At 44.6% G+C, this 27,526-nt stretch overlaps 1 protein-coding gene across 1 annotated transcript in view; it reads right to left on the reverse strand.

The window, feature by feature from the left end:
• SNX4 (sorting nexin 4) overlaps positions 1 to 27,526 on the reverse strand; it is a 62,656-nt gene that overhangs the window by 27,700 nt on the left and 7,430 nt on the right. Inside the window, exons 2-6 of the mRNA XM_058662038.1 lie at positions 19,061 to 19,182; positions 13,058 to 13,193; positions 12,835 to 12,984; positions 11,611 to 11,658; positions 2,947 to 3,002 (exon numbers count right to left, since the gene is read on the reverse strand). Of these exons, the coding sequence (XP_058518021.1) occupies positions 2,947 to 3,002; positions 11,611 to 11,658; positions 12,835 to 12,984; positions 13,058 to 13,193; positions 19,061 to 19,182 (512 nt within the window). The remainder of the gene's footprint in view (positions 1 to 2,946; positions 3,003 to 11,610; positions 11,659 to 12,834; positions 12,985 to 13,057; positions 13,194 to 19,060; positions 19,183 to 27,526) is intronic.

The following is a 27,526-nucleotide window of genomic DNA, read 5'->3' on the forward strand; positions in this document are numbered from 1 at the left end:
GCCAGGAAAAGCCACTGTTCCTGCTAGGACAGGAGGTGAACTGAATAGAGCTGGCTCAAGGACCCCCTGGTATGCGCAAAATCTGGCATTGGGAGGGGTTCTGATGGAGGAGCCTGGGCAATTCCTCTGGCAGGACACAGTCCCTGCAGGTAAGCGCAAGAAGCATGATAGGAAAACAGCCCAGAATAGACCATGGAAAGTTTCCCACTGGCACACATCTGGCATAGGTCAGGGGCAGACCAGGCTGAGTCAGTTCATGTCATCCACTGTTAAATCCGAACACCAGAACAGAGTGTGGGTTGAGCCGGGACTGGTCGCGACAAAACCAGTGCACACTATGGAACACTAGTGTGAGGTTGCCTGTACTGGATTTGACTGCAGCACCCAACCAGCACACATGAGATCCAGGAAGGGAGGGACAGAGCCGGCGGGGGGTTAAGGGGCTGGTCCCCTCGCCGGACAGCTACTCCACTGGAGAGCTTGGGCTGGGATGGGGACAGACCAGACTAAGCAAGGCTGCAACACCTGTGCGCCACATGTGGACTAGATCAGGGAAAAGCCAGGCTGGGCTGATTGTTCCTACTGGTGCAAGCATAAATTAGAGTGGGTGAGAGATGTTTGGGCCTAGCCACAACATCAACCGGCAGAAGCTGGCACTGGGGACTAACTCTGTCAAGTCAAATCACAGAACCACCCGAAGAGTGCATAAACCGGGACTGAAAGAGACCTGGGAGGGAAATAGTGGGTTCCCCCTTCTTGGGTTACTACTCCCGCGGGAGGGCATGGAAACTAAGATGGGGGCTGGGGTGGCTAGACAGAGAGGCACTCAACAACATCCGTGAGGGTTGGATGGTTGAGTTGGTTAGATGGAACTAAGCTTTAATACCCACTGACAAATACAAGAGCCAAATAGGATGTGGGACAGACTGGACTAGTCTGCTATACATCCTGGCAAGCCAGGGTAGGGGGCGGGCCTGGTGGGGGTTATTGGTGGTCGCCCCAACTAGGCTGCAGCTCCCACTGGTTGATGTGAGGGCCGAGTATGTGCTGGGCAGAACCAGGCTGGACTGCAACACCCATTGGTTCCAGTGCAACTCGGGACTGAAAACAGAACCAACCCAGCAATTAAAACCACCAGCTGATCGTGGTGATGGACTGTGCCGGGCCCTGTGCTTGCTAGAGCATACAAGAATCTGGTCTGGGAATGCCTCAAAGTTTCTTTGGAGATCTCCCCCCAATCGAACTGCTGAACTCAGAACCCTAGCCAAGAAAAGACAGAGGACAGAGCAAGTCAATCAACCATCTCAGCCATATGTAGGCAGCGAAATACTGGGCAAATGAAGACTCTATGATGGACTGTGTCAATCAGTGGACGACCTCATCGAGTGAAACTGGCAGCGATTCATAACTGGAGAACTATTAAAACCATTTGAGCAAGGATCTCAGAGCATACCCCACATCCGGGACTTGGGGTGGGTGGGAAACTGGGTGGGGCTTCTCCGTCAATACCCCCCTTTACCTCAGATACATGATGGAAACAATATGGACATAATACTATTACCCACTTCCCTACACCCCCTGAACCTTTTTTTTTTTTTACCGTAATTAACTATGTAAAGATTGTCAACAAAAATACAATAAAAAAAAAAGTCTTCTCTTCATAGCAAACTGACATAAGCAGACAGTTCAGAAACTCTGGGAATCCCCTCATAAAATCATAATCTTAACTGCCTAAGTAGCCTGGCTTTCTTGTAAAAGAAGAAAACCATTGTTTTATATACAATTAAACATCTAACGTGAGATTCATATGTATTATGTTATAATGGTGAATAGATTGTATTTTCCATTTGTCCAGACACAACACCAAGAATGGCCCCTGTTATAAACGATGGACTTTGAGTAATAATGCTGTGCTCAATGCAGACTTGGTGCAACAAATTCAGCACTGTGATGGGGGTAGGGTGACAGGAGCAGAAACAGTAAGAGAACTCTGTACTTTGCTCTCAAGTTGTCTATGAACTTCACTAAAACAACTTTAAAAAGCAAAGTCTACTAAACAGAAAAAAAATAAAGCCTTCAACTTACTATTATCAAAACTTTAAACATTCAAATATTCAAAATATTCATATTCAAATTTCATGTTAAAATAGAGGCATTATAATTAATGTTCTATTTATGTAAAGTCGACACAATAGGACATTAGGTAACAAAACGAAGCTTTTGTCTGAGAAGAATGCACACTGTGTAGAAATCAACACCTAAGGACTCCCTGCAAGCATCCTAACAGAGTTGAAAAACATGGCAAAGTGAGCTGGGCTCTGATGGACCAAACTGCAGGTCCGCAGAAGAGTACCTGAATTAGCCCACATTCAGAGAAGGCACAGAAGCACAGACTTAAATACCCGGTTCCTGTTCCTCAGGAAAGTCAGTTCTGAATACACTGGCATCTTTGAATACAGGAAAGCTCTCCCAAATACCGACCTGATACTAGGAAGTCAAATTTTGTCAGGCAAATATACTTCCATGAAATCATTAGGCTAGTATGCATTATCTATCAAGTTTTTGGCATACAAAGAACATTGTTGATTCTGAAATATGTAAGTACATAATTTTCATCTAGTGCTCTGTGTATATTTTACAGGCAAAATCATACAAGGAAAATGATGCAATTAAAATTGTCATTTCTCTGACACTACCAGCATTTAATAAATCCTTCTAAAAACAGCAGTGCTTTCATTTTCGAAAACTTCAGTTATTTACAACTTTAAATTCAGTTAAGCTAACAAGTTTCCAAATCAGCTTTAGACTTTAAAAAGGACTTTTATCAGACACGAATTACTATTTTAAACACTATGCAAATAAATTGCACACATTCAGAAATGAAAAATGAAATAGATAGGAACCATTCAAAACAACATAGGAACTGTTATTAAAACAAAACCTTACTTGTCTGGGTTTTTCACTCTGAATGTTGCATTAAGCGCTTTTAACCTGGAGTCTGCCTGGAAAAAATAATTTGTTTACTTAATACAATTACATTGGAGGGTATAAAATTCAAACAGTTTTACTGTCCCTTTAGAATTAAGATGTTCAAGTAGAGTTCTCATCATAATACACTAAATATCCCTAAAAATAGTTTAAGGGTTATCTTTGAGACTACTACTTATAAACGAGACTGAATACATGACATTCACTGATACCAAAAAAGAAAAAGAAAGAAACCATAAACATATGGCATATGGCTTCTGCACTAATTCAGAACAGGTTATGTGGAAAAAGCAGTTCAAAAAAAACAACAGTCTAAACTAAATAAGTGGAACTAACTAACTGGGCACTACTGAAAACAGTTCTCAGAATCCAAGCCAAATGTACACTGAGTTTTCTCATTTTCATAATCAGCATTTTAGGGAGAAATAAATAAATACGAGAACACATGTAGCAGAGAAGTCGAGCCAAATGACATCAAGTTACTTTTTAGCTAGAAGAAAATGTTACAAGACAGCACAACTTATTAACTATCTTTACTTATAACTGTTTCTAAAAAACAGAGGGAAAGACTAAATAATCTTTTAACTGCATGGAATATGCATTTAAATATCCAGATTCTATCCTAAGTACTCATTAAAAAAAATCTTTTCTTACCAAGGCAGAGACACAATAGAGTTCATATAAAGTAACTCAATCACAAATCAACCTCAACTTCAAGATGTCCTTTGGTTTTAAAAACCTCAATCACCTTGAAAACTTCTCAGTGATCTACCTTCTGATACAGTTAAAAAAACTCTTTAATATAACAGAACAAAAATATTACCAGGGCTTCCCATATTACTTGACTAAGAAAAACAGATGTGACAATATCAACAGTCCCAGCCTCCCTGAACCGCAGACCAGCAGATTTACAGTTATCTAAAGCTCAACTTGTCGCTGGTTTCAGGGTCCTCTCATCCCAAAATCATCTTTTTACCAATTCTTGGTCTGTCTTAACATCTCATGGGCAAATGAGTTAATTTGAAAGTCCCTACAAATATCAATACCTATAAACTCGAAGCATTTAGCAAAAATCACTAGAAGGGGGTGGGGGTCTCGTAGCTCAGCAAGTTAAGCAGTGCTTCTGACATGTACACCCCAGGTTGGCGCACCTGGGTTGCAGCCCCCCAGAAGGCAGCAGATGATGGCCTGGGGACTTGGGAGGGCTGGATGGCGTCCACAGACACACACGAGTACATCAGGGAACATCAGGGGTGAGGCAGGAGACAGAAGACCTCTTATCTTTCTTTCTCACTCTCTTTCCAATAAAGAAGTCAATAAACTTTATAAAACCCACTACATATCAAAGGGGCTCAACAAATTTCAATGTCCAATCATATACAAAAGTGATTTTTTAAAGTCAAATTACAAAACCACTATAAGAGAAACGTCATTTTTTCTTGAATCTCGTGTATTTTAGTACCACCAAACTTATTTTTCATGCTGACCTTTGCTGATTGAACACTGTTCATGTCGGGTGCATCCCCACACCCTACTCATTTTGTCAGCTGTTTCACAGGCTTCACGAAATTGGAAATTGTCCAAAATGCAACCAAAAAGTCTCCCCCAAGCTGGATCTCTGTAAAACTAACTGGACTGTTCCAATCTGTACAGACTTGCCCACTGAGCACCTGAAAGTGCCCCAATGCATTATGCTTCATACAAACTTCTACTCCATCTAAAAGAACATTATCTGAAATCAGTTTGTTTCTTGGCTGAACTTCAAACTCTAAGACATCACTAGGTGAATAGTGGCCCTGGAGTTGCACGAAAGCTATTGTAGCAATACTGGTTATACAAAGATGTGCTATGTATGTTAAAGACAGAGATGAGACAGAGGAGGCAACAAGGTCAACCTTCCAGCTATCCACAAGCTCACTCCCCAAAAAGCTGCCAACAGCGGGAGCTGGACCAGGAAGAAGGCCGGAGTCTGAACTCCCTCCACGTGTCTCTCATGGGCAGCAGGGACACAAATACTTGAATAAATTAAAATAATAATAAATAGTCTTGTAAAAAAACAAAAACAAAATATTAACTCTGATTTGGATTGACCTCATTCTCACAGAAACACAGCTTTTGGGCCCGGCGCAATGATTCAACTGGCTAACCCACCCCGTGCCAAGCATCAGGATCCCATATGGGTGCCAATTTGTGTCCCCGGCTGCTCCACTTCCCATTCAGCTCCCTGCTTGTGGCCTGGAAAAATAGTAGAGAATGGCCAAAACCTTGAGATCCTGCACCTGTATGGGAGCCCAGGAAAAATCTCCTGGTTCCAGACTGGCGCAGCTCTGGCCACTGTGACCATTTGGGGAGTAAATAGTGGATGGAGATCTTTCTGTCTCTCCTCTCTGTAAATCTGCCTCTCCAATTAAATTAAATAAATCTAAAACAAACAAAAAACCACACAGCTTTCAGTACTTCATTTTTTTCAGTACTTCCTTTACTAACATCTTTGCATGCATTAATTATATAATTAAAAAAAGAGAGAGAGATGGCAATTAAGAAGTTAACTGAGCAGCTAGTGGTATGGTGCCACAAGTTAAGCTTTTGTTTTCACTGCTGGCATCACACATCTGATGCAATGTCAAGGTGCTGTCTGAGACCTGGCTTGGCCCTTCGTGTATGCTACAGCTGCTGCCCTGATCCCTCAACCCAGAGCAGGAGGTCACAGGAGAACCTTCACAGCTCCTAGACAGAGCTGCAAGTCAGCAATGAGAAGGGGAGAAAGGTTCCCGCTTCAATTTCTATTTATAATGGTGTCATGAGAAAAATAAGGATTAGCTCTAAGGGAGCAGTGACAACGCATCTCACTGCAGATCCAAAGTACTAACAGAACATCAGAAACATGCACCATTAGCACCAGAGACAGAGCACCTCCCAGCCCAAGAAAAGAGGTTGAGAGCCATCGTCAACACAGACTGGAGAGGAGCTTGGTCAAGTCCCACAGAAAACATCCCCTCCCCTCTGGGGCTGCTCTAAAAACCATGCCAAGTGTCCTCTCATTCTCTGCCTTGGACTCTCTAGTGTTATCAATAAGGTGGTATTTTCTCTACAACATCCCCGAAGGCTTTTCTCCCATCTGCTGTTCTTTATCCTGGGGGACACTGGATGAAGGGTCTATCAGGAAGACCCCCCAGAACTCCCAGCACCATCTCTGGATGCAGGACAGGAGCCCCACTTGGTTCCCATCAGAGTGGGGACATAGACCTGCACTGGGACACTGCGAGCTGGAAGAGTGACCAGATGTTTGAGACACTGAGCATTGTGTTTACTTGTTCTGTATTTCTGCATTAATTTAATTATGCCATTAATGATGCTGACCTAGAATTAACCAGACCTACGGGGGCAACTGACAAGCAAGTCAGAGGGATTATTATCTACTGCAACAACTTGGTGGTAATTTTTCTTGGAATATTATATAAAAATACCATAATTTTAATATGGTCATGATGTACTTAAAATACTAGCCATGTGGACATCACTCTGGCTCAATTGGCTAATCCTCCATCACCAAGTGCTGAGATCTCATATAGGTGCCAGTTTGCATCCTGACTGTTCCACTTCCCATTCAGCTCCCTGATTATGGCCTGGGAAAGCAGTGGAGGATGAAACAAAGCCTTGAGACCCTATACCCACATGGGAGACCTGGAAGAAGCTCCTGGCTCCTGCCTTTGGACTGGCGCAGATCTGGCCATGATAGCCTTTCAGTGCTTGGGAGATCTTTTTGTCTCTCCTTCTCTCTGTAAATCGGCCTCTCCAATAAAAATATATAAATCCTTAATTAATTAATAAATAAATAGATACACATAAGCAAATACAATTCATGTAGTACTACAAAAAAACAGTGGTTTTAATTCACTTAAAATACTTTGTTTTACAAGAGAATGAGTACACTGATATTAAAACCACATTAATAAATGTGCCCAAAATAAATATAGAAAAACTTTATGGAAAATTGGGTTCAGAGATGCTTACTTGGAGGCAAGATATTTCTTGGAATTCATGCATAGATTTTTCATAAACTACATTTTGTATGAAAATTTCAAAGACATATTATGGTCTTATAGTCACACTACTTCAGAAGCTATTAAGTTTTTAATTTAAAGTAATACAGATGTGTACAACTAATTACAAACTAAATACACAGCTCCTAGCCCCAGCACAGGGCTCATACACTACCTCGTGCTTGCTTTTCCTGGTTAAGGATCACCCCACTGTCAGTGACCACCTGGGAAGGTCAGTTTTCTGTTGAAAGCAACCACTCAGCATCTTTCTCTCTTTTTATAATTCTGAATTTAATGTTAAGCTTTGTGCTCAACTTTTTGTGTTCTTAAAATCAACTTCAGTGTAGGTAAATCTGTATCTACTTTCAAAGATTAGAAATGGAAAAAGCAATCTGTCTAATCAAAACAAACAAAATACAAGCAAACAAAAAGCACTGAGGGGAGGGACTGTGGTGTAGTGGGTTAAATCTCCGTGTGAGTGCCTGCCACTCCTAACAGAGTGCCAACTTGAGTCCCAGCTATATTGCTATCATTCTGCTTCCAGCTGGTGTAAGCATTTGAGGATATTTTAAAAATTTGAAGAAAAATGGAAAAACAAAAAATTTGAAATTGATGCATAATTGTCTTAAGATTTATTTTCACTGGAAAGTCAGATGCTGATTCACGCCCCCTAGCAGCCACAACAGCCAGAGCTGAACCAAAATGAAGCCAGGAGCCTGGAGCCTCCTCCAGGTCTCCCATGTGGGTGCAGGGTCCCAAGGCTTTGGGCTGTCCTCGACTGCTTTCCCAGGCCACAAGCAGGGAGCTGGATGGGAAGCAGGGCAGCCGGGATTAGAGCAAGCACCCATATGGGATCCTGGCACATGCAAAGCGAGGACTTGAGCTGCTAGACTGCCACACCAAGCCCGATGCATAATTTTCTTATGTGCCTCGTTCACATAAGAAAATGCCAGATGTGATAAGTCTAAAAGAATTTTTTTCCAATTCTGATAACCTTTCTAGTACCATCTTATATAGCAGTTATCAGATTTTTTTAACTTACTTATTTTTCTATTGGAAAGTCAGATTTACAGAGAGGATGAGAGACAGACAGGAAGATCTTCCATCTACTGCTTCACTCCGCAAGTGGCCACAACAGCCAGAGCTGAGCCAATCCAGCCAGGAACCAGAAGCTTCTTTCTGGGTCTCCCATGCATGTGCAGGTCCTAAAGCTTTGGGCCATCCTCTGCTACTTTCCCAGGCCACAAGCAGGGAGCTGGGATGCAAACCAGCACACTTATGGAATCCCAGTGCATGCAAGGCAAGGACTTCAGTCACTAGCCTACAGTGCTGGTTAGCAGATTTTAGGGATCAGTGTAGTAGTGCAGTGGGTTATGTTGCTGCCTACAAGGCCAGCATCACCCCCCATTTCACAGTGCCATTTGAAATTCCAGTTGTTCTGTTTCTATCCCAGCTCCATGTCAGTGCACCCGAGAAGGCAGCAGGTCATGAGCCTGGTCCTCAGACTGTCACCCACCCAGGAGATACAGAGTTCTAAGCGCCTGGCTTCAGCCTGCCCAGCCCCCACAGTTGTGGCGATTTGGTAAGCGAACCAACAGACCTCTTTCTCCCTATCCCATCACCCTGATTTCTTTTCTTTTCTAAGGTTTTTTTTTTTTTTTTCTGAAAACCAGGTTTACAGAGAAAAGGAAAAGTCAGAGGGAGAGCTCTTCCATCTGCTGCTTCACTCCCCAAGTGGGCACAATGGCCAGAGCTGAGCTAAACTGAAGTTAGGAGCCAGGAGCGTCTTTCAGGTCTCCCACATGGATTCAGGGGCCAAATAACTTGCTTTCCTAGGCCATAATCAGGGATCGCAAGGGGGAAAGCAGCAGCCAGGACACAAATCAGCTCCCATATGGGATGCTGCAGCTGCAAGGCAGAGGATTTGCCTGTTGAGCCACTGCACCAGCCTATCTATGTCTTTCTAATAAAAAAAAAAATCTTAAAAAGAAAAAAAGTTAAATCTTAGGCTAGTGTTAATTATCATTATATTGGGAAGCAACTGTGGGACTCCTTCCAAACATGCCCAATGTCTCAGTTACACAATCCATAGCAAGCAAACTTCTATTTCTTCTTGAAGTCTGGAGAAAACCATTATAACCGCAGATATAACCTTCTGATACCCACCCTCATCTGAGCCCAGATGTAGGGCAGTGAGGTGCTGTGGTATACAGGTGTGGGGATTTGGCCTCAGGCCGGTGAACCCACCCTGCAGTGTTTGATTGCCGCCTACTGCTTCCTCCCCTTCCTTGCTGTCAGGCCCAAATGTCCACTGAAATGACTGTCAGTGGGTCTCTCTCCAGTATTACTTCAGTAATCTTTATTTCTGCTAAAATAAGTGTAGTCTAGAAAACAGACCAAAAAAAGTATTTCTCTAAGTGTCAGGAGCCGTGCGCTATAGCCACACTGAAGCCATTTTGAATATAGACCTATGGGACAGTGGAAACCCCCGGTTGGCTAGATGCTTGGGAAAGAAGTTATGAAACTAATCACACGCTTAGCTTGAATTGTTCCTAGCAACTGTTTCAGAATGTGATTGATGCTGTACTTACCAACATCTTGTTACTGATTACCTACGCTATTGTCGATATGTTGGTTACTATTGTTGATATGGTGGCTGCTCAAGAACAATCGGTCTTGAGACCATGGCTTGCGTCCCAGCTTCTCTTTCCCTGAGCCTTAGTTACTGAAGAATATAAAAACCCTCAGTTGAAATCAATAAACTGACAGCTTGATCAGACCTACTGTCTTGCTGTCCATTCTTTGTGTCTCTTGTCCCTTCATTCTCTCCTAGGTGGCTGCGACCCCGTTGACTGTCCTGCTGGACAGGACATCTAAGTATAATAGAAAGCTACATTATACCCATCTCAGGATAACTGTAAATTAGAACCAATTTATGACAAAGTTAGATACTTAACTGTTCTCTGGACTGAGAAGAAAATCCTTTCTACTCTATTTTCTGCAAACTGTCAAATACCTATATTAAAATGCATAAAGCCTTAAGAGATATTTTTAAATTACTATAAAGGTATTTTGGGATTAGCACTGCAGTGAAGCAAGTTAAGCCTCTGCCTACCACACTGTTATTCCATACGAGCTTGAGTTCCGGCCGCTCCGCTTCCAAACCAGCTCCCTGTTAATGTGCCAGGGAAAACAACAGATAATGGCTCAAGAGCCACAGCCCCTGCTAGCCACATGGGAGACTCGCATAAGGTTCCTGGTCCCTGACTCCTGGCTTTGGCCTGGTTCAGCCCTGGGTGTTGCAGTCACTGGGAGAGTTAGCCAGCATGTGGAAAGTTGTTTCTGGCTCTCTATATTTCAAGTAAATAAAACAGAATTCCCCCCCCCCCCAAAAAAAAACTTATTTTGCCTGCCTAGACTGTTGTAACTGAACTGTTAGTACTGTATTAAGACGTGGATCATTGATTAATTTATACTACATACAAACTGAATGTATCTTATCTGAAATGCGTGGGACCAGAACCATCTAAGATTACAGATCTGGGAATGTTTGCATAGATTTTATTGGCTGAACATCCTTAACCAGAAAAACTCCAAAATTCAGAGCATCTCAGATATCATATTTTTGGATTAGATATACTCAACCTGTACTGTGTGAGTTTATATTTATCTACTTATTTGTTCATTGCGCCCAAGATTAAGCTTTGCAACCAGGGTGACCATCTCAGCACCATCACTATACTCCTCAATTTTCAGATAACAATCTCATTTTCAAATACTACTTCCAGTGATTGAACAGGAGAAAACTAAGTAAGCCTGCACTACTAACACATGTTCCTGTGCCCACTGCAAACTGGCTGTCAGGCACCAAAGGCAGAAGAGGCATGACCAATAACTTATCTTTTAGTCTATTAAAATGAGAAAAACCCAATTTTGAGTCTTCAGAAGTGCTTTCTATATCTGATAAAGAGTGTGTGTAGTGGGCACAGGCACTGTGTAAGGCTGGCACCCCACAAGGGTGTTGGTTCATGTCCTGGTTGCTCTGCTTCGGTTTCAGTGCCTACTAACAGCCTGGGGAGAGCAGAACACAGCCCGGGGGTTTGGGCACCTGCCACCCACATAGCAGACCCCGAAGCTCCTGGCTTCAGCCTGACCCAGTCAGACTGTTGCTGCCGTCTAGGGAACGAACCAGGAGATGAAAGATAGCTCTCTGTCTATCCCTCCCTTTCTCTCTGTAACTCTTTCAAATGAATAATTAAGTCAAAAAAGAAAAGAAAGAAGAGAGTGAAGATTATGGGGAAAACGGAGTGAGCAGAAACATGACAGAAAGAAGCAAAAAAAAGGTAGGAATACAAATTCGTTGTGAGAAAGGTACAGCTTGTATTTAAATGGATGCTTCGGAACATTTCTTCTCAGTAGAATTAACCTGCCCATTATGGTCTCACTTTGCAGTGCAGCTTCTTTGCAAGCCTTACCCATGATACCACTCACTCTCCAATCACTGCACCCACTGCGTGCACAGTCTGTGCGGGAACGGAAAGGAGCACAGCAGATTCTTTCATGCAGTTTTTATTCTTACCTTCAGTTGGAACCCAGTTTCAATCACCGTCTCCTTCCAGTTTCCTTCCTACAAATTCAAGTTAATTTGATAAATTACTGAAAAGCAAAATAACCCATAGAGAATATTACATCTTACACAAATATCTCTGTCACTATTTTTTACTTCAGGAGAGATGGCAGAGAGGTTAAAAAAAAAAAAGACGTCATTTCAAACTTCAGCATACAGTTCAGATGGGGGACAGACTTTATAGATCTGGACTGCAAGAAACTGAAGAGTAATTTTGATATAATTTAAATGTTACCTAAAAGTTATATCTTGACCTGCTCCATTTCCGACCTGGGCCAGTTCTCACCTCCTTAGGCAAACTAGTGGTCCTCGGCTCCAGGGAGGTGACCATACTGATGGCTGAACTTAGTGTGGGCACCTGACTGGCATAGCACACTACAGCCCAGAACTCCTGGACTCAAGTGACTCTCAGGCCTTAACCTCCCAAGTAGCTGGGACTGCAGACATGCACCTCATCAACACATTGGTCATTCAGTAGCCTGTTATTTAACTTCATGGTGTTGTTGATTTTGTTGTATGGTTATCCATTTAAGAGAATGTATAGTAACTGTGTAATAGAGACTATCACATTCAGACGTGAGGATACAATGCAGTATGCCATTTCTACTCCCAGATCAAAGATGGACTCCCAATGAAACTGTTGGATATATCTTGACAATAGAAAGCTGGACTGTCTGCTACTGTCTGTACCCACATCAGGATACACTTAGATAGCAGAATGATGGACTTCTGGCTGCTTCTGAAGGACTATACTGTTGTTAAAATACGGGGGATAGCGTTAGGGGGAGGGAGTTTGGGGAGGGAATAAGGTATATCCCAGAGCCTACAGAATTGTATCATAAAATAAAAAGTAAAATAAAATTATACCTTTGATAACTATAAGTCTAACGTATGTTAGTCAAAAGAATGAAGGAACCCGAAATTTTGAAATTCAATATAAAACAAAACCATAATTGCAGGGTCTTTCTCTCTTGAAACCATCCCCACTCCTAATACTCCACAAGAGGTTTCCATCTCTAATATCCTTAATAAATCTCACTTTGCACAGTGAAAAAATTCACAATTGCATATGAATTACAAATCTGCTCCAAAAAGATCCTTAAGAATAGCATTCTACAGCTTAAAACAAAAGAAATCACACAAACATTTTTAAAAGATGACACAAAAGAGAACTACCTGTGTCAGAAACAAATAGAAGATCTTGTCTCTACAAAGAACAGGGTGGGAAGCAACTCTCAAGAGGAAGTTCTCCAGCCCGATGCGCCGTCTCTCCACAAAGTCTGGATCCATGTTGTCAGCAGACAGCTTGTGCCAAACAAATTCTGCCTAGGTGAACAAAACGTCGTTAAGGACAGTCCTGCTGCCAGCTGCCTCCACATCGCTGCATTTCACTTCTTACCCGTTTTTCTGGTAGAGGTGGCACAACAATGTGTGGATAGTAAACTAACAGGTAGTTTCTCAACAGCTCGAACTCACTGTACCGCCTCCACAGCGCATCTGTTAGGACGCTCTGGCCATCAGTGGGTTCAACTGACCTAAAAAGGAAGACAAGAACATTTCTATTATTTTTAAAAAAATAAAAATACATAGGGTTTGGCTTGTGTTATAGCATGCTAAATGTCTGCCTGCGGTATCTGCATCCCAACTGGACACCAGTTGGAGTCCTGGCTGCTCCATTTCTGATTGAGCTCCCTGCTGATGGTCTGGGAGAGCAGCAGAGGATGGTCCAAGTTCTCAGGCCTCTGAACCTGCTGTGAAACCTGGAAGAGCCTCCTGGCCTTGGACCAGCTCAACTCTGGCAACTGCGTCCATCTGGGAACTAAACCAGTGGGTGGAAAAGTTCTCTCTCTCCCTCAACCCCCAGAACACTGACTTTCAAGTAAAAAATAAACAAATCTTTTCTATATATATATTATATGTATGTGTATGTACATACAGATATACATATGCATGTGTATTCATGTGCACATGTATATACATACATACATATACATGTAATATAAGTCTTTTTATATAAAATATAAGTATTTTATATATATAAATATCTATATAAACACCTCTTTTAAGATTTACCACCACTTAAATGTTTGTGAGTCAAGCCCCAAAATGCTTTTTGTGCATTTCTAATTGAATCCTTACAACAATCTGTGAAGCAGGGACCCTCCACCTTACAGATGAGGAACTGGCTGCAAGGTACGGGCTCTGCCATGGGCACAGAGCCCCACTCCTTGGTACGTACATCCATCAATGCCAGAGTCCCCACTCCCAACCACTTCCCTTCGGTTACCAGAAACCCACTGCACTCAACAGACACAGCTATGCTGGAAACACTCCAAAAGCCACAATGCATCATCTTAGATTTCAGGGTAAAATGTGGCTTGGCTACTATCTCATTAAATAAATATTTTTAATTCCAGTCCTTCCACGATGAAGGGAAAATATTCACGATGGAGATTAGCTTGCCACAAAATTTCAATTCCAATCATAAAGGAATCAGATGAATCCAAGTACAAGGAAACACAACAACAAAACCCCAATGATCTCTAAAGGATGGGGAAGAGAGGCAGTAAAAGTCCCTTTCAAGTTTTACTTACAATGATGAAAAGCTGGCAGGCAGTGCTATATGAGTTACAACTGGGAGAAGGCTGGAATTACAGCATATAAAAGATATTTGAAATTATGTGACTACTTGAGGTTTCTGCCAGCATAAGCACTGTGAGAAAGCACGAATATTCTAACAACCTTTAGGACTTTTCTTGTTTTCTGAGTACTTGCTGGACAACAACTTATTTGTACTCCAAGAAATGCACGCATAACCACAATGCAGATCCCTATGTCAGAACACAAAGACACAAAACATAAAAACACAAGAACATAAAGACACACAAACAGGAACCTGGGCCTGGTGTGGCAGCCCAGTGGCTCAAGTCCTTGTCTTGCATGTGCCAGGATTCCCTTATGGGCAGCAGTTCTAATCCTGGCAGCTCCCTGCTTGTGGCTTGGGAAAGCAGTCAAGGACGGCCCAAAGCCTTGGGACCCTGCACCCATGTGGGAGACCCGGAGGAAGTTCCTGGCTTCCAGCTTTGGATTGGCTCAGCTCCCGCCATTGCAGTCACTTGGGGAGTGAATCACTGGATGGATCTGTCTCTCCTCCTCTTTAAAATTTCACTTTCCAATAAAAATAAATAAATCTTAAAAAAAGGAAAGGGGGAAAAAAAAGGAAGCAGGAGCCTGTGCTGTGGTATAGAGGGTAAAGCTTCAATCTGCAGGGCCAGCATCCCTTATACACACCAGTGCAAGTCCTGGGTACTCCTCTTCTGATCCAGCTCCACACTAATGTGCCTAGGAAAGCAGCAGAAGATGGCCCACGTGGGAAACCTCTTGGCTCCCAGCTTTGGACCAACCCAGCTCCTGTAGTGCACCAACAGTTGGAAGGTTCTCTCTCTTCTTCCTTCCCTCTTTTCATCCCTCTCTCTGTAACTCTTTCAAGTAAAATAAATGTCTTTTTTAAAAATCATAAATCATTTTAAAGAGTTCACCTAAAACATTAGCTATATTTAATAACTATTGCAATTCAGATTCTCAACTTCAGCTGAAGAAAAAAACAGTAGGTTTCATTCAGATGATTAAACATTACTGCAAACACAATCCATGGCTTGCTAATTACTACAGAAATAAAACTAATACACAGAACACCTAAAAGCCTTGTAGAGAATCTGTTACGCGTTAAGCAACAGCAACAGGGGATAGCCTTGTGGTACAGCAGGTTAAAGCCACTGTTTTTGATAATGTCATCTCTTACCAGAGTACCATTCTGAGTCTCGGCTACTTGACTTTCAATGCAGCTCCCTGCTAATGCGCCTTGGAAGGGAGAGGAAGATGGCCCAAGCACTTGGCTCCTGCCATCCATGTGGGAGACCAGGATGGAGTTCCTAGTTCCTGGCTTCAGCCTGGATCACACCTGGTTGTTGTGGATATCTGGGACATGAACGAGCAGATAGAAGGCATCTCTCTATAGTTATTTCTAACTTTCCCTACTGATCTACCTTTCAAATACATATTAACAAAATGAAGAGGCAGCCAACAAGATGGAACAAAATTATGGCACACCACACAACAGATAGGGAACTAACATCCAAGATCTACAAAGAGCCTCAGAAACTCAACAACAGCAAAACATACAACACTGTTAAGAAATGGGCACAGCGGGCTTGGCGGCATGGCCTAGTGGCTAAGGTCCTCGCCTTGATCCCATGTGGCCGCTGGTTCTAATCCCGGCAGCTCCACTTCCTCTCTATCTCTCCTCCTCTCAGTATATCTGACTTTGTAATAAAAACAAAATAAATCTTAAAAAAAAAAAAAAAGAAAAAGAAATGGGCACAGCATCCAGCTCCCTCCTTGTGGCCTGGGAAAGCAGTCAAGGACGGTCCAATGCTTTGGGACCCTGCGCACCCGCGTGGAAGACCTGGAAGAGGTTCCTGGTTCCCGGCTTCGGATCAGCACAGCACCGGCCCGTTGCGGCTCACTTGGGGAGTGAATCATCGGACGGAAGATCTTCCTCTCTGTCTCTCCTCCTCTCTGTATATCTGACTTTGTAATAAAAATAAATAAACCTTTTAAAAAAAAAAAGAAATGGGCACAGGACATGAGCAGATATTTTTCAAAAGAAGAAATTGAAATGACTAATACACACATTAAAAAAAAAAAAAAACCTCAGGCTCCCTAATAGGGAAATGCAAACAAAAAATACATTGAGGTTCTACCTAACAAACAACTAGTGGTGAGGAGTGGGGAAAAAGCACCCTAATACACTGTTGGTGGGCGTGCAGACCAGTGCAGCTACTAGAGTCACTACGGAGAGTGCTCAGACACACTGAGAACTGATCTCCATCTGACCTAACTACCCCACTCCTGCAATATACCCACTTCAGATTCAGAACCCAGCTTCTCACCAAGAAAAGTGGTGCAGGATGGCCCAAATGCTTGGGACCCTGCAACCACATGGGAAACCAGGAAGAAGCTCTTGGATGCAAACTTTGAACTGGCTCAGCTCTAGCTGTTGTGGTAATCTAGGGAGTAAACCAATGGAAGGAAGACTCTCTTTTTCTATCTCTGTAAAATCTGATTTCAAATAAAAATAAACATTTTTCATTAACAACAACAACAACAACAAAAAAGGAAAATTCCAGGGGGGATGTTTGGTCTACTAATTTAGATGCTGGCTGACACATCTACATTCACACTGAGTACCTTGCTTGAAGTCCTGGGCCTACTGATTCCAGCACCCTGAGAGGCAGCAAGTGATGACAGCTCAAGCAGCTGGGTCCCTACTACTTACATGGAAGATCTGCATTAAGTTGCAAACTTCATCCTGGCCCAGCCCTATGTATTGTGGGTATCTGGAGGAGGTATCCAGATGAGAATGCCTTAGCTATTCCACTTCCAATTCAGATCCGTCCTTAGGCCTGGGAAAGCAGCAGAGGATGACCCCAAACCTTGGGACCCTCCACCCGAATGGGGGATCCGGAAGAAGCTCCTGGCTCCTGGCTTTGAATTGGCTCAGCTCCGGCTCTTGTGGTCCTTTGGGGAGTGAGCCAGAAGAAGGAAGACTTTCCTCTCCTTTATCTCTCTCTCCCCTCTGCAAACCTACCTGTCCATTAAAAATAGATCTTAAAAATAAATAAATAAAATAGAACAGAATTTATATGAATACAATTTTACAATTTGACAATCATCCTTTAACTCGATCTCAATGCTGTGGTCCAGCGTTAAGCCACTGCCTGTGACACATCTTACTGAGGTTTGGTTAAAGTTTCAGCTGCTCCACTTCTGACTCAGTTCCTTGCTAACGTACACAGGAAATAATAAATGGGAAGATGGCCCAAGATCTTGCACCCATGCACCCGTGCACCTATGCACCCACTTGGAGATCTGAATCAGGTTCCAGATCCAGGGCATCAGCAAGAACCAGAAACACCCAAGACACCCCTTCAGGAGTGAGCCAGTGGGTAGATATCTGTTTTTCCCCCCTCTTTTTAAAATAATTAAAAGCCAGGAGCTTCTTCCAGGTCTCCCATGTTAGTGCAGGGGCCAAAGGACTTGGGTCATCTTCCAATGCCTTCCCAGGTACATCAGCAGGGAGAAGTAGGCGAGAAGTAGAACAGCTGGGTCCCAAACCAGTGATCAAATGGAATGTTGGCTTTGCAGGTGGTGGCTTAACACGTTATACCACAACAATGACCCAAGTTTCCTAGTTCCTAGTCCCATAGTTCACTTTTGTATTTTCTACCTAACCACATGGTCTAAATTGCCAATGTCAATTAATTTATCTTCCCATCAATTTATCTGCTATGTCCAACTGTCCTAAGATGACAGGTCTTCTTTATTTTCTTTTTTAAGATTTTTTTCTATTGGAAAGTCAGATATACAGAGAGAAGGAGAGACACAGACGAAGATCTTCTGTCTGATGATTCACTCCCCAAGTGACCAAAAGGGCCAGAGCTGAGCCAATCCAAAGCCAGGAGCCAGGAATTTCTTCCAGGTCTCCCACACAGGTGCAGGGCTCCAAGGTTTTGGGCTGTCCTTGACTGCTTTCCCAGACCACAAGCAGGGAGCTGGATGGGAACTGGAGCTGCCGGGATTATAACTGGCACCCATATGGGATCCCAGCACACGCAAGGTGAGGACTTAAGCCACTAGGCTGCACCAGGACATTCGTTAAAATTTTTTTTAAGTTGAAGATTTATTTACTTTTATTGGAAAGTCAGATTTACAGAGAGAAAGAGAGAAAAAGAGAAAGATCATCCATCTTCTGATTTACTCCCAAGTGACCACAACAACCAGAGCTGTGCCCATCCAAAGCCAGGAGCCTCTCCTGGGTCTCCCACATGGGTGCACAGTCTTAAAGCTTTGGGCCATCCTCAACTGCTTTCTCAGGCCACTAGGAGCAAGCTGGATGGAAGTGGAACAGCCAGGACATGAACCAGTGCCCTAGTGAGATCCTGGACATACAAGGCAAGGATTGAGCCACTGAGCCATTGCGCCAGGTCCTGGTCCTATTCTTTACTCCTAGAGTTCTTTGTTAAGAATTTCCAAACAAAGAAATATTCTGTATATTCCCTCAAGGACCTGGAGAATCTTCAACAAAGCCATGTGTCCAGTAGCATTCCAGGTCCCAGAAGTATTTAACAAACTACTCTCTTCCCCCCCACCCAAATACATTAGCGTACGGCTACCAAGATCATGCCCACAAAAGGCCCAGCTGTGTACTTAATCTGTGAAAATATAAAACAAAGTCAATCCCAGAGAACAAAGTGATTTGTAAAACACTCAGCTCCTCAACACGGCTTGCACCAACAGCACAGACAGCTCTCTGGACACAGGCCTCACTCTCGTCACCTACCGTGTTTCAATGAGGTAAGCGGTGTACGTTTCCTGCATATTCATGGCAGTTCTTCCAGTTCGCTTTTCTGCTTCGGAAACACTGATTTCTATCTTCTTCAACAAGAAATTATTTTCTGTCATCTGGACAAAAGTCAATGGAACAAGAACAAAAAACCCTTGAATACTTTGGAAAAAAAAACTTGCTATTGTTCTTACATATTTCAAGATAGTTTCTTCTATCTCTTGAATTGCTAGGGGTTGCAACAGGCAGTCTCTTTTAACTAACCAAATATAGTACGTTAACATTTCCGAACTATATAATTAAAGGAATTACACATTATTAAGACTGACATTTCACTAAGTGACCACAAATAAATCTCTATAGAACCATATAAGAAGAAAAAAACTGAGTACAGCGTGATGTCTCAATTGGTTAATCGTCCCCTTTCAAGTGCCAGGATCCCATATGGGTGTCAGTTTGTATTCCAAATGCTTCACTTTCCATCCAGCTTCCTGGTTATGGCTGGGAAAGCAGTGTAGTCAAGGAAAGCCATCCTTGACTGCTTTCCCAGGCCACAAGCAGGGAGCTGGATGGGAAGTGGAGATGCTGGGATTAGAACTGGCACCCATATGGGATCCCAGCGCGTGCAAGGTGAGGATTTTAGCCACTAGGCTACTACACTGGGCCTGAAAAAAAGAAATTTTAAAAGCACATTATTCATGAATTCTAGGAATATAATAGCAAGCAACATGAATCTGTTTTCCCACTAAAACAATAATTATATGAGCAGACTAGGTCTGATGCAAATATCTGGGAATTTTGGTGTCTCATGAGGACTTGAATGATGGCATGTAGTTAATTTTGATCAACTTCAGCATGGCATGACCTGCCCCATCCATCCCAGCCTTTGTATAAGCTGGTGAGGCCCACCCCGCCCCATATCCTGTTTTAGGGTGCTCATGTAGGTGCTGCAGCATGGACCTGCCCCACTTTTGCCCAGCCCCACTACCACTGAGCATCGATAAGTTACACCGTCACACCAAGCTCTGTGGGGCTCAGGGACGAAGAGGTCACTAAGTCAACAAGATGGCGACTAACAGTCAAGGTCACTGGGTTACACGTGGCAAGCAAGATGGCAACCAAGTACAGAGCCCTGGGTGTGAGCCAGAGCAGGGATCAAGTGTTAAAGAAAGACTGATTGGCCAGGGCCATTTTACTCACCTGCCCCTAGCCTAGGGGAGGTGGCTTCCTTCAGTCATGCTGATGACAACTGGCTCCTACTTTCTCCCCTCCTGGAATTCCTGGCCTGAGGCTGTTCACTACCCTATATAAGAGTTTGTATTTCACAAATAAGCCAGAACTACTTAGATGGAACCCCAGTTACATCTGTTTCTCTCCTGCACACCAGGAGGGTGGATGGTGGGCAGCAGGCTCACCCTCTCCAGCAACAAGGTACTAAAGGAATCTGTGGGGGAGTCTCCACAAAGCTCAGCCTATTAACATCCCAAATCTCAAGCTAACCAGCAGGACTTGTAGTTCTATAGAGTTGGGCCCATTTGTCCCCAACAGAATTCACCCCTGGACCTGGTTCTCTTGCTTGCTAGATGGTGTCATGGCCCAGTCTGATGTGACCCATCACCTGATCTGACACTAACTGTCAGGTACTGGGATCTAGCCCTTCCAAACAGGCCCCCAGCCACAGCTTGCATGTATGCTGGTGTGTGGTGGTCAGTCATGTTCCATACTAACAAGCCCAACCCAGGACTCCCATGTGGGCTGGTGCCTGACCCATAAAGATCTTCAGGTCTCTCCCCTCCAAACCAACAGGTCTCAATCCCTTAGCTTAACTGTAAGTACAGTGGCTTGGTAATTAAGTGTCCCTCAGGAATTATTCTTCATGTACACGTACAGTGGCCTTATCCATGGATGTCCCTAGGAAGTAATAGATACCCCCAAGACCCCAGAGCTCGCCGCCAGGCGGTCAGTGGGCAGAGCCCAGCGCCAGTTGGCGCACTGGCCACCCACAAGCCCAGGACCCTCCCCCGACCCAACAACAGTAGATGGGGAGTTAGGGTCCCCAGCAGGCAGCCTGGCACAGCACGAGTTCTCCCAGCCACAGCCACGAGGCTGGGAGAGTAAGGTATCCACTACACTGCTCAGATTTACCTCGGCTCTGCCCATCAAAATGACAGCAGTGGGTGGAGCCATGGTCCTGAGCATACCCTGAGGGGTCCGAGATCCATCCCCAACGTGATCGCTGGGGAAAGAGGAAATTCTCGGACCTTGGAGTTGGACAAGCTCAGGAGCCTCTCCCAACCTACCAGCAGATGGGGAGCTGGGGTTCCCAGCATAAAGCCTGGTGCAGCACAGGTTCTCCCAGGCAAAGCCACATGGCCAGGACAGTAAGGTACCGGCTCCGCTGCTCAGACTTACCTGGGCTCCCCTACTCCACTTTCACCCAGTATGTTGTTAACCAGCTTGAGAAAGCAGAAAAAGACAGCCTAAGTGTGTGAGTTCTTACAACTCACACAGGAGACCACGATGGAGGCGCCTGGCTCCTGGATTTGGCCAGGCCCAGACCTGGCTGATAAAAGCACACTATGCTTTACAAATAAGTAAATACATAAACCCATTTTCAAAGATTTATGTGTTTGTTTGAAATTCAGAATGATATATACACAGAGGTAGAGACAAAGAGAAAGAGATCTTTCCTCAGCTAGTTCATTCCCCAAATGGCCACAATGGCCAGAACTGGGTCAGTTCAAAGCCACAAAGCAGGAGCTTCTTCATGCGGGTGCAGGAGCCAAAGCACCTAAGCCTAGATGAAATGGGCACATTCCTAACAACACAAAAGCTATCAAGACTAAATCATGAAGAAACAAAATTTCTTTTTTTTTTAATTTATTTTATTTTATTGTATAGTTGTTGACAATCTTTACATAGTTAATTATGGGTAACAAAAAAAGGTTCAGGGGGTATAGGGAAGTGGGTAATACTATTATGTCCATATTGTTTCCATCATGTATCTGAGGTAAAGGGGGATATTGAGGGAGAAGCCCCACCCGGTTTCCTGCCCACCCCAAGTCCCGGATGTGCAGCATGCTCTGAGATATTTGCTCAAGTGGTTTTAATAGTTCTCCAGTTATGAATCGCTGCCAGTTTCGCTCGATGAGGGCATCCACTGATTGATATCGTCCATAATAAAGTCTCTGTTTGCCCCATATTTCACTGCCTACATATAGCTGATAGGAATGATTGACCTGTTCTGTCTTCTGTCTTTTCTTGGTTAGAGTTCTGAGTCCAGCAGTTCGATTGGGGAGATCTCCAAAGAAACTTTGAGGTATTCCCAGACCAGATTCTTGTATGTTCTAGCAAGCACAGGGCCCGACACAGTCCATCTCCACAATCAGCTGGTGGTTTCAATTGCTAGGTTGGTTCTGTTTTCAGTCCCGAGTTGCACTGGAACCAATGGGTGTTGCAGTCCAGTCTGGTTCTGCCCAGCACATACTCGGCCCTTACATCAACCAGTGGGATCTGCAGCCTAGTCGGGGCAACCCACAATAACCCCCACCAGGCCCGCCCCCTACCCTGGTTTGCCAGTATGTGTAACAGTACACCAGTCTGTCCCCCATCCCATTTGGCTCTTGTACTTGTCACTGGGTATTAAAGCTTAGTTCCATCTAACCAACTCAACCATCCAGCCCTCACGGATGTTGTTGAGTGCCTTTCTGTCTAGCCTGCCCAGCCCCCGTCCTAGTTTTCATGCCCTCCCGTGGGAGTAGTAACCCAAGAAGGGGGAACCCACTATTTCCCTCCTGGGTCTCTCTCAATCCCGGTTGATGCACTCTTCGGGTGGTTCTGTGGTTTGACTTGACAGAATTAGCCCCCAGTGCCAGCTTCTGCCATCTGATGCAGTGGCTAAGCCCTAACAACCCTCATCCACTCTAATTTATGCTTGCACCAGCAGGAATAATCCGCCCAGCCTGGCTTTTCCCTGATCTAGTCCACATGCGGCGCACAAGTTTTGTAGCCCTGCTTAGTCTGGTCTGTCCCCATCCCAGCCCAAGCTCTCCAGTGGAGTAGCTGTCCAGCGAGGGGACCAGCCCCTTAATCCCCCCCCCGCCGGCTCTGTCCCTCCCTTCCTGGATCTCACGCGTGCTGGTTGGGTGCTGCAGTCAAATCCAGTACAGGCAACCACGCCCTGGCATTCCATAATGTGTACTGGTTTTGTCGCGCCCAAACCCGGCTCAACCCACACTCTGTTCTGGTGATCGGATTTGCCAGTGGATGACATGAACTGACTCAGCCTGGTCTGCCCCTGACCCATGCCTAATGTGTGCCAGTGGGAAACTTTCCATGGCCTATTCTGGGCTGTTTCCTATCATGCTTCTTGCGCTTACCTGCAGGGACTATGTCCTGCCAGAGGAATTGCCCAGGCTCCTCCATCAGAACCCCTCCCAATGCCAGATTTTGCACATACCAGGGGGTCCTTGAGCCAACCCTACTCAGTTCACCTCCTGTCCTAGCAGGAACAGTGGCTTTTCCTGGCTGGCTTTCACCCCATTCTGGTTCTTGTTATTGGATGTTTCAGCCCAGCCATGGCTCGTCCATACCCACGTACAGCTCACACATGGCTCAGCAGGGGGGCTGAGACCCAGTCTATTCAGTTCCACATCTACCCTGGTTCTCCATGACACCAGATGGTGTTGGGGTCTGGACTGGCCTGGTGCATCCAATCCCAGCCCACACCAGTGCCTCGGGTGACTACAACTGTTTCCTAGATAGAACGCAGCCCCCATTCCAGCACACGCGCCCCTTGGTGGGAACCTCAACCCAGTTAGGGTGTCCCCTTACCTTCCCAATTGGGCCTGTTCCTAGCCATAAATCACGCACCTGCCCGTGGTTGCTCTGAGGACCAGTAGGTGCAAGAGCCTAGCTCGGCATGACCTGTGCTCCATGTTGGTTTCTAGTTTTGCTTGTAGGCTAAGGTTTGCTCAGTCCTGCCCAGTACATTCCGTTCCATTACCAATTTACACATCTTGGAGCTACTATGCCCTGCTTGTCCGACCCCCAGGTCTGGACCACGTGTTCACCAGTGAGAGCTATGACTCGCCAGGGGAGTTTCCCAAGTTCCTCCACTTGCTCCACTCCCAGACCCAGTTCTCATACATGCCATTGGGTTTTAGGCCAGTGCCTGGTGTACTCTGGCCTTCCATTTGGCTTTGTATGAGCTGGTGAATGTTGCAGCCCGGCCCACCCCACACCCTATTCAGGATGCACATTTGGGTGCTGCTGCCTTGCCCAGTCCAGTCTGTCGCAGGTCCCTTTACCTGTGATTGATGGCAGGCTCTTTGGTCACACCTAGCTTAGTCCATAACCACCCAAACTTTTAGGTTTACCAGTGGGGCTAAACTTTCTACAGGGTGTGGCCCACACATCCTGCACAGAATCCACCCCAGGATAAGGTTCTAGAGTGCTAGTTGATGTTATGGCCCTGCCTAATGTGACCAGTCTCCCGATCAGGCAAAACAATATCTTGCTAGACAAGCCTGAGCTTATCTTTTGCATGATAGGTGTTCACAGCTCAGCACTGTTAAGTGATTAGAAGTTCTTCAAAGGAAGAGTTACTGGCATTGGGAATCTTTAGGATTGACTCAGATCCCAGAAACAGTGGGGTCAGCCTGGAGCTACCAAAGCAGCGATTCGGACAACCAATACCCCAGAGCTCCCCTGCCGGGCGGCCAGCAAGCACAGCCTGGCGACAAATGGCGCCCTGGCTGCACAGGCCCAGCTCATCATGAGCACATGGTGGCTGGGGTCAGGATCCGAGCAAGACGCTCCCTCCTGCAGCCCCCCGACAAAATTTCTGATACAGCTGAAAACTAGAAAGACTGAATCACTAATCAACAATCTCTCAACAAAGCCTGGAATCTAATGGCTCCACACTGCTAAATTCCACCAAACACTGGAAGAACTAATGTCAACCCTCAAGTTCTTCCAGAAAATCAAGAAAGGAACACTTCCTAACTCAACTTATGAGGCCAGCATTACTCTGATACCAAAGACAAAGATACTATAAGAAAATGGGGGCACAGCACGCTGACACTTCCAATTTTGGTATTTCATATCAAGTGCCAGTTCGAGTCCCTGCTGCTTCACTCCCAATCCACCTACTGACTATGCACTTAGGAAGGCAGAAGAGGACAGCTCAAGCACTTGAGTCCCGGCCATCCACACGGGAAATCTGGATGGAGTACGGATACTGGATTTGGCCATTCCCAGCTCTCTGCTTCTGACGTAGCTTGCTGGGAATGTGCACCTGGGAGGCAGCAGGTGACAGAGCTCAAGTACACAGGAGATCTGACTTGAGTTACAGGCTCCTGGCTTCAGTCTGGATCCACCATGGCTGTTGCAGGCACCTGGGGAGTGAATCGATGGACTCAAGGCCTAACCTAGGGGTTTGAATTTCAATCCAGGACTTTTGGGAGGACACAGACACTCAGTCCATTGCAAGGCCTGCTATCCCCATTTTGCAGGTGAGGAAAAGGAAGCCAAGAGAAGCAGCTAGCCTAGAGTCGCGCAGCTCATCCATGTCGGGAGAGGGGGTTCACATTCAGGCAAGGTGGCCACGAAGCTCAAGCAGAACTGGCCTGAGGCTCTTTTAAGTACAAACTGACTCTTCCCTCTTCACCAGCTGACCTGCCTGATGCCACCCACAAGGGTTTCTTTGGATTTAACTTTGCTCCAATGGTGCATGTATTTCTCACACACTTTTACACCTTGTGCTATGTGTTACAAGCCTTTCTCACATTTACCATAGGGAATTTAAAGTGTTTGCATTCAGTTGATTTTAATGAAACACAGTTTATACTTTGTTGCTTAACAGAATTTGTCTGTTTAGGCTTCTGCTTTTCAGGCCATCATTTCTGATTTTTATCCTCCATGATGATTTCGGAGGCATGTAACATTGCTTTTTTCTCCTTCAAAATACAACTAAAAAATTATTTATGTAATGTTATGACCATTAAAATTTCTTTTAAAGATTTATTTATTTTTATTGCAAAGTCAGACATACAGAGAGGAAAGACAGAGAGGAAGATCTTCCATCCACTGATTCACTCCCCAAGTGACCACAACAGCCAGTGCTGCGCCAATCCGAAGCCAGGAAACAGGAACCTCTTCCGGGTCTCCCACGCGGGTGCAGGATTCTAAGGCATTGGGCCATCCTCGACTGCTTTCCCAGGCCACAGTTAGGGAGCCGGAGGGGAAGTGGACCTGCCAGGATTAGATCCGGCGTCCATAAGGGATCCTGGCGCATCCAAGGCGAGGACTTTAGCTGCTAGGCCACCGCACTGGGCCTGATCACTAAAAATTTTTTTAATAATCACATACATATAAATAATCTCAAATGTGCAGCATGAACAATACAAAGAACCTTTCCTCCAAAAGTATTCGGAGGTAGGCTGCTTTATCACCAGAAACTTTGTGTGTATTTCTAGGAAAAGATATTCTCTTGCAATACCACAACAGTACCATAAGAACCAGGAGGATAATTCTGATCAATAGCTGCTATGGATTCCCCAGACTCCCTTTGTCCTGCCCTTGGTTCCAGTAATCTCCAGAACGGCAGGAGTCGGACAGCATCTTATTCCATTTAGTGGTTTTATCTCGTTAGTTTCCTCCAACTTGGAAAAACATCTTGGTTTATACTTTCATGATCCTGCCTCTTTCAAAGATGGGAAACTATTTACTTGGCACAAATTCTTTTAGTGTGGGTTTGCCTCCTGTTTCATCATGATTACATTAAGTCAGAAACTGTCACCAGAGTGAGGCTGCGTGCTTCTAATCCCATTTTTCCACTTCCCCTATGGTTTTGATTAGCCCTGGTACTCGGAGCACTGGTACTTGCCAGGCTTCTCCCGTATAAACTTCCTGCTTTTCTTTCCAGTTATTTTAGCAGGAATTTATTTCTTTCTCTTTCTTTTTTTTCCTTTTTTTCTTTCTCTCTTTCCTCGAAGATTCATTCATTCATTCATTTAAAGGCTGAATGATAAGGAGAGACAGAAAGAGGTCTTCCAACTATTTAGGGTCCACACCCTAAATGGCTGCAATAGCCAGATCTGGGCCAGGTCAGAGCCAAGAACTCCAACTAGGGTCTCCCACAACGGTGGCAGAAACTCAAGGATGCAGGCTACCTTCTGCTGCCTTCTCAGGCGCATTATCAGGAGGCTGGAAATGAGCATCCAGGACTCCACCTGGCACTCACATGGGATGCCAGCATCAACAAACAGTGGCTTAGTGCACTGAACCACAAAGCCAGCCTAACAACACATTTGTGTTTGTTATACACTGTGTTTATGGTATCTTGTACCAGCAGCATGAACAGACTAACAAAGTACCTAACTCACAATATCACTAAGAATATTAGCTAACAAAATGCAAAGAATTGTAAAAGTTGCTTGACGCATAGTAAGAGCTCAAGTA

This window comes from Ochotona princeps, chromosome 3 (genome assembly GCF_030435755.1).
Source record: "Ochotona princeps isolate mOchPri1 chromosome 3, mOchPri1.hap1, whole genome shotgun sequence".
Lineage (NCBI taxonomy): Eukaryota > Metazoa > Chordata > Mammalia > Lagomorpha > Ochotonidae > Ochotona > Ochotona princeps.